Source organism: Hemicordylus capensis, chromosome 14 (assembly GCF_027244095.1).
Source record: "Hemicordylus capensis ecotype Gifberg chromosome 14, rHemCap1.1.pri, whole genome shotgun sequence".
In the NCBI taxonomy this organism is placed as follows: Eukaryota; Metazoa; Chordata; class Lepidosauria; order Squamata; family Cordylidae; genus Hemicordylus; species Hemicordylus capensis.
In genome coordinates, this window is record NC_069670.1 from 3485767 (window position 1) to 3492802 (window position 7036).

A 7036-nucleotide genomic window follows, 5' to 3' on the forward strand; every position below is an offset into this window, starting at 1 on the left:
CAGCCCCAAGAGAGGGCCTGAACCCTTATGGTCCATCATGACTGCTTTTTGATGGATGGAGAGAAACAGGGCACACAATTAAACTGTTACCCTCCCAAAGGCTTTAGGACGGGACCAGCTTGCAGTCTAACTAAACAGCCAATAAGCTCACCCTTCCCTGAACTTCTGCCTCTCCCCCGCCCTCACACCCCATCTTGCCAGTAGAATTCTTGTTCCAGATGTCCAAAGTATTCTGGGTAATACTGAGAGGCTGGAGGGAAAGCTTTTAACAGTAAAAGAAGAAGAAAAGGCAAAGCTTCTTGCCTGTGCCATGTTCCACAAGGCTACGATAAGAAGGCAGTTTCTTCCACGTCCCATTTTTGGACATCTCCATGAATTTGTGGAACTGATCCAGCATTTCCCGACTCCAGCTAGAGTTGGGGAGGCTATAATCCTTGGCTTGCCCGGCCTCACACAACCGGACCTGAAATAAAGGAAGAGCGCATGTGAGAACAGCAGATAGATATGCTGGAGCAGAAGAATCCTGGATCTCTCCAAGAGAGAGTTTCGATTCCCAGAGCGCGATTCTAGCCCCCTTTCACTCTTCTCCCCTCATCAGAAGTTCTTCTGTATGTTCATCTGAAGTTTCGGCATGGAATCAGTCTGTCGCTGTGTGACCAGGCTTTGGAAATTCTTTCTGCTTTGGTAAGGGTTTTAATTTAAGCGGATGAAAATGATAAGGATCCGCTCACCCCCGGTCTCCCGGCCTTATCTTGGAGATGCCAGGGAGGGAACTTGGAACCTTCTGCATGCAGATGCTCTTCCTAGAGCGGCCCCATCCCCAAGGGGGAAATATCTTATGATTGTCTCTACTGCTGCTGCTGCTTTGTATTTTGTATGGTTATATTGTGCTTGTATTTTAAATTTTTAAGTTCTAGCTTAATATTTTAATTGTGTAATTTTTATAGTCTTGTTTTAATTTTTCTTTTTGAACCGCCCTGGGATTGTTTTAATGAAAGGTGGTATACAGATTTAACGATAAATAAAGCATTCACATGTTTCCCATTCAAATGCAAACCAGAGTGGACCCTGCTTAGCAAGGACAATTCATGCTTGCTACCATAGGATCAGCTCTCCACCTCTGTGAAGCCCCCTGACCCCAACAAAGAGCCAGCATGGTGTAGTGCCTAGAGTGCCGGACTAGGACCGGGGAGACCCGAGTTCAAATCCTCATTCAGCCATAAGACTTACTGAGTGACTCTGGGCCACTCACTTCTCTCTCAGCCTAACCTACTTCACAGGGTTGTTGTGAGGAGAAACCTAAGTATGTAGTACACTGCTCTGGGCTCCTTGGAGGAAGAGCGGGAGATAAAATGTAATAATAATAATAATAATAATAATAATAATAATAATAATAAGAAGAAGAAGAAGAAGAAGAAGATTACAGTGTATATGGGCAACAACCCTCTCCAATTCCGCCCTCAGTGTCCACTAGTCAGAAGACTTCTACCTCTGAACAGGGCGGTTCCACCTAGTTGCTATGCCTTACACCTTTTCATAGTTCTATTCAGTGTCCCCCTCTAACAGGGATTCCCAGAGGTTGTTGGCTACAACTCCCAGAATCCTCAGCTGCAATGGCTTTTGCTTGGGGATTCTGGGAGCTGTAGTCAACAACCTCTGGGAATCCCTGTTCTATCCTCTTTCAGGTCTAATCCCTTTTAAAAAGCCATCCAAGCTAGTGGCCATGACTGCATGAATTCTATAAGTGGGTTCTGTGCTGTGCAAAGCATAGTTTTGTCCCTCCGGATCCTAACATAGGAAGCTGCCTTATATAGAGCCAGACCTTTGGTCCACCCAGCTCAGCAGTGTCCACACTGACTGGCAGAGACACTTCGAGGTTTCAGGCAGGAGCCTTCCCCAGCCCTACCTGGAGAAGCTGCCAGGGAGTGGACCTGGGACCTTCTGCATGCCAAGCAGATGTTCTCCCACTGAGCACCAGCTCCATCTCCTAAAGGGACTCTCTTACTGCAGGCTGTGCTCACATCCAGTCACCCATCTGAATGCAAACCAAGATAAGCCCTGCTTAGCAAAGGGGACAACTCGCTACCACAAAACTGGCTCTCCATCCATCATCAATCAATTTTGTCATAAGAATAGGTATTTATCTATATATTATATAAAAATATTTATATATTTATATCAACTTATAACCATTTTGTTATATATAGCCAGTGTGTGATGCAGTGGCTAGAAGACTGGACAAAAACCAAAGACCAGGAAACCCCATATTCAAAGCCCCATTCAACTATGAAGCTTACTGGGCTACCTTATGCCATCTTCCCCTACGCCTACCTCACAGGGTTGTTGTGAAGATAAAATGGAATATCAGTTTCATGGGTGCTGGACTGAGCTCCCCAAAGGACAGGGGAGGGGCTCCCAACCGGTGGTCCTCGAGCTGCTGCTGAACTACAACTCCCATCATCCCCCACCACAATAAGCAGTTGCAGGGGATGATGGAGTTTATTTTTTATAGAGTTCAGCAACATTTGGTGGACCACAGGTTGGAAGGAGAGCTAGCCTTGTGGCAGCAAGCATGAATTGTCCCCTTTGCTAAGCAGGATCCACCCTGGTTTGCATTTGGATGGGAGACTATATGTGAGCACTGTAAGATTTTCCCCTGTAGGAAGGGGGCTGCTCTGGGAAGAGGACCTGCCTGCTTGCATACAGAAGGCTCGACATCCCCTGCCTGGCATCTCCAGATAGGGCTGAGACGAACTCCTGCCTGCAACCTTGGAGAAGCCACTGCCAGTCTGGGTAGACAATACTGAGCTAGATGGACCAAGGGTCCGACTCGGTATAGGGCAGCTTCCTATGTTACCCCTGGGACAGGGTATAAGTATGAACAGAGCCACAATGGTGAATTAAATTGACTTGTAACAGGTACTATGATGGACAAATGTTCACCTCAAAAGCCTCTTAGATTCCATTAAGAGAAGAAAAACAGAAGTGATATTTTGAAATATCATATTTTTATCACAATTTATCATAATTCATATCATAATATCATAATTTTGCAATATCATATTTTGCCCCCAGTACTCACAGTAGTATTCCTCAGCGGTGTGGAACGCAGCAAGACCCTCTCAGATGCTGCAACCCATGGACCACAACTGGGGTGTGTCCAACATACACGCCCCTGGGCCAGCCGACTGCAGCTCCTCAGCACGCCCTGCATTCTGGAGGCTTCAGAGCTGCACGTCTGTTGGGAAACAGCTTCAGCCGCTCTTCTTGCTGGTTATGTTCGGCCTGAGGAAATGCTGATGCAAAAATATACACCTGCCAAGGGAAGTTGGCATATTCAGGCTTTGGCAATGATGCCACCATCTGGCAAAATTCAGCTGGGATTAATGACTGCTCCACAAATGACTACACTGTGTCTCAACAAAACCCATATTATTGCTAAGGACCAAATTTCCCACTGCTTATTGCACAAGATGTGCATCGCCAATGCTGAGCGAGAGTGACAGGCCCAAAGGGATCTGTGTTCGCTCTAACAGGGATTCCCAGAAGTTGTTCACTACAGAAACTCCCAGAACCCCCAGCTTCAGTGGCCTTTGGTTGGGGATTCTGGGAGTTGTAGTCCACAACATCTGGGAACCTGTTAGAGGGAACTCTAAAAGGGATCCACCCATTGATCTCTACCGAGCAGCAATCTGCTGAAACTTCCCCACAACCCCTACCCGCAAGAAAGAGCCTTAAGTTCCTGGAATAAAGATTTCCAATGTAAGATTGCTAGGGCTACTGTTAACACTGTGAACCTATGAATTAAACCGAACTGACCACTGCTAGTATTAGCGATTGACTTGGCACAACGTGTGCAAAGGAGCTGTACTTCAAGGATTTCCCAACATATGGTCCTCCAGATGTTGCGGAACTACAACTCCCATCATCTCCAGGCATTACGGCTGGGGATAATGGGAGTTGTAGTTCCGCAACATCTGGAGGCCCACACGTTGAGAACCCCTGCTGTACTTCATTAAAAGAATAAATGAAAAAAAAAGGCTGACTGCCACAAGCGGTTTTCAGGTGGGAGACAACAAATTGCAAATAACACTATACGTGTGTGTGTGTATATTATATATACACACTGTACACATAAAAACTGTGCGCACACAACTTCTGAAAAATCTGTTGCTGATGAAAGTGGAAGTCAAAACATACAACTGCAATTTGGTTTCTGCTAATTATTGCTACTGCCATCATCTTTTTGTACAATACATCTATTTAGTGACTGGGTGCATATTTCTGGGATGTGGAGCCACCTGACCAGCCTGTTAAGTTGTTTTTCAACTCTATCCATGTATTATATATATAGTTGTATACTCAACACTACTGATTGTAATTATGCATAATTACAATATTCTTTTAACCAAATCTACAGTTCTGTACATTGTAATTATGCATAATTACAATGTACAGAAGAGTTTGTTTATTTTTATTATTTTACATATTTTTATACCGCCCAAAACTTACACATCTCTGGGCCGTTTACAACAAGATAAAAAACAACATTAAAACATTAGTTACAAACAAAAACAAGAAATTTAAAACACAACAATTTAAAGTGTTTCAAAACAATATTTTAAACAACATTAAAAACAATCAAAACACTATCAGTTAAAAGCCTTGGTGAACAGATGCCTCTTGAAAGACTTCTGAGAACAGTTCATACCAATGACTGGAAGTCATGTGTTTGCACTACTGTATTCACCCGAATCCAAGACTAGTTTTTCCCTCCAAGTGTTTTGATATTGGAAATTAGCAGGTCATCTTAAATTCAGAGTCCTGTTCTTCTCAAGTAAATGCAGGTATGGCCTCTATGTAACCTCTACTCTTTAAGGGGATCATCTTAAATTCAGAGCCATCTTCAATTCAGGTAAATACAGTATTGCTAATGACATTTCTAATTAAGAACTCCCCCCCCCACTCCTCATTCATTAGTGCTACTGTAATATTGATAATTAGGAACATGGGAAGTTGCCCTACAGAGTCAGACCCTTAGTCCATCTAGCTCAGTACACAGACTGGCAGCAGCTTCTTCAAAGTTACAAGCTGGAGTTTCTCTCATCCCTATATGGATATGCCAGGGAGGAAATCTGAAACCTTCTGCAGATAACAGAATAGTTCTGAACATCAATAATTACCATTTTTTGTCACATTATTCCTAATTAATAGTTAGTGCTAATGACATATTAAGAATCAATCAGGAATACCCCCCAAGGAAATCTGATCTATGGGAGAAGAGCTGGTCTTGTGGTAGCAAGCATGACTTGTCCCTGTTGCTAAGCAGGGTCTGCCCTGGCTTGCATATGAATGGGAGACTTGATGTGTGAGCCCTGCAAGATATTCCCCTGAAGGGATGGAGCCGCTCTGGGAAGAGCAGAAGGTTCCCAGTTCCCTCCCTGGCAGCATCTCCAAGATAGGGCTGAGAGAGATTCCTGCCTGCAACCTTGCAGAAGCCGCTGCCAGCCTGTGCAGACAATACTGAGCTAGATAGACCAAGGGTCAGACTCAGTATATGGCAGTTTCCCCTTTGACCAGTCACTGACCCAAAGGCAGCATTAGGCAAACTTGGCCCACCACAAATTGCAGCTGGGCATGATGGGAATCATAGTTCAACAAGTTCGAATCCACCCCTGCCCTAAGATCACCCACCAACCCCCCCCAGGACCCAAAGGGAGAGCCGAAGCAGAGCGCTGGACTAGGAATGGGGAGACCCGAGTCCAAATCCTCCTTCAGCCACGACACTCACTGCTGGGTGACTCTGGGCCAGCCACGACTCTCTCGGCCTCACCTACCTCACAGGGTTGTTGTGAAGAAAAACATAAAACACGGACTCTGGGCTCCTTGGAGGAAGAGCAGAATAGAAATGTAAGAAAATAAAATAATATGGACTCCATAAAAGAAATGTAGGCCCAGAGCGCCGCTTGCTTACCTCTAGCCTGGCCCCGTCCTTCTGTGAGGTGAGCCCTCCTCGCGCGGCGCCCTCTCTTACACAGCTGCTTCTCGGAAGCGGAAACGGAACCGGCTCCTGACTTCCGGCGACGGAGGGACGACGCCCTCGCGAGTTAGCACTCCCGCCCTCAGAGCCACCCGAAGGCCTCTTGCGCATGCGCGCAACCTCTCGGGCCTCCCGCCCTTTCTGCTTCTCCACACACACCGGCCTGGACGATGGACGTGTTTGCAGCCGCCCTCTTGAGCTTTACGCATGCGCGCTTCCGAACCCCCCCCCCCCGCGCGCCTTGTCTCCATAGCAACGCAAGGTCGGTGCAGGGAGGAGACCGCGGCTGCGCCTTATTTAGACGCCTGGGGTTTAAAACTGCCTGGAGCATCCCACTCCTTCCATGACTTGGCCAGGAAATTTAGGGCCAACAGAAGGAAGGACTTCTTCACACAGCACATCAATCGTCTACGGAATTCTTGGCCACTAGCTTGGACGGCTTTAAAAGGGGCTGTGACAAACTCATGGAAGACAGGTCTCGAACTGGCTCTTAGCCACAAGGCCACCTCCAGCCTCAGAGGCAAGGATCCACACACCGGCCCTGGCAGCATCTCCAAGAGAGGGCTGAGAGAGAGAGAGAGAGAGAGACTCCTGCTTGTAGCCTTGGAGAAGCCGCTGCCAGTCTGGGTAGACAATCTTGAGCGAGATGGACCAGGAGGTCTGACACGGCAGAAGGCAGCTTTCTATATTCCAGGGGAGCAACAGCGAGAGAGGGGTCATGACTTCATCTCCTGCCTGGGGGCTTCCCAGAGGCATTTGGCAGGCCAGTGTGGGAAACAGGGTGCTGGACTTCATAGACCCGATGCAGCAGGGCTGTTCCTATGTCCGAGACACGATTCCCATCAGACCTTTTTTTCCCTTTTGCAAAACAGCTCTACCGTTTCAGCCCAGCCCTCGTATTTGAGAAATTACAGGTGTTTTTGCTAAGACTAAGGAACTTTCTCACGGCGGGGGGGGGGGATAATACCCCCTTTTAAGATGAGTTGCTGCTCCAGC

The 7036-nt window shown here is 46.8% G+C and overlaps 1 protein-coding gene across 6 annotated transcripts in view; it reads right to left on the minus strand.

Annotated features, from left to right (window-relative positions):
* The window catches only part of LOC128337527 (acyl-coenzyme A thioesterase THEM4-like), a 46457-nt gene extending 39497 nt beyond the window's left edge, over positions 1-6960 (minus strand). For 3 of the 6 annotated variants that reach the window (XR_008312303.1, XR_008312304.1, XM_053278625.1), the window contains exons 1-4: positions 5975-6960; positions 5792-5885; positions 3083-3270; positions 304-463 (exon numbers count right to left, since the gene is read on the minus strand). Coding sequence is in view for 4 of the 6 variants with exons in the window: in XM_053278625.1 (XP_053134600.1) it covers positions 304-463; positions 3083-3270; positions 5792-5885; positions 5975-6151 (619 nt within the window). In the remaining 2 variants the exon portion in view is untranslated. Of the gene's footprint in view, positions 1-303; positions 464-3082; positions 3316-5791; positions 5886-5974 lie in introns of all 6 variants that reach the window. The other 3 variants (XM_053278627.1, XM_053278628.1, XM_053278629.1) reach the window with 3 other exon arrangements.
* Positions 6961-7036: the final 76 nt, after the last annotated feature.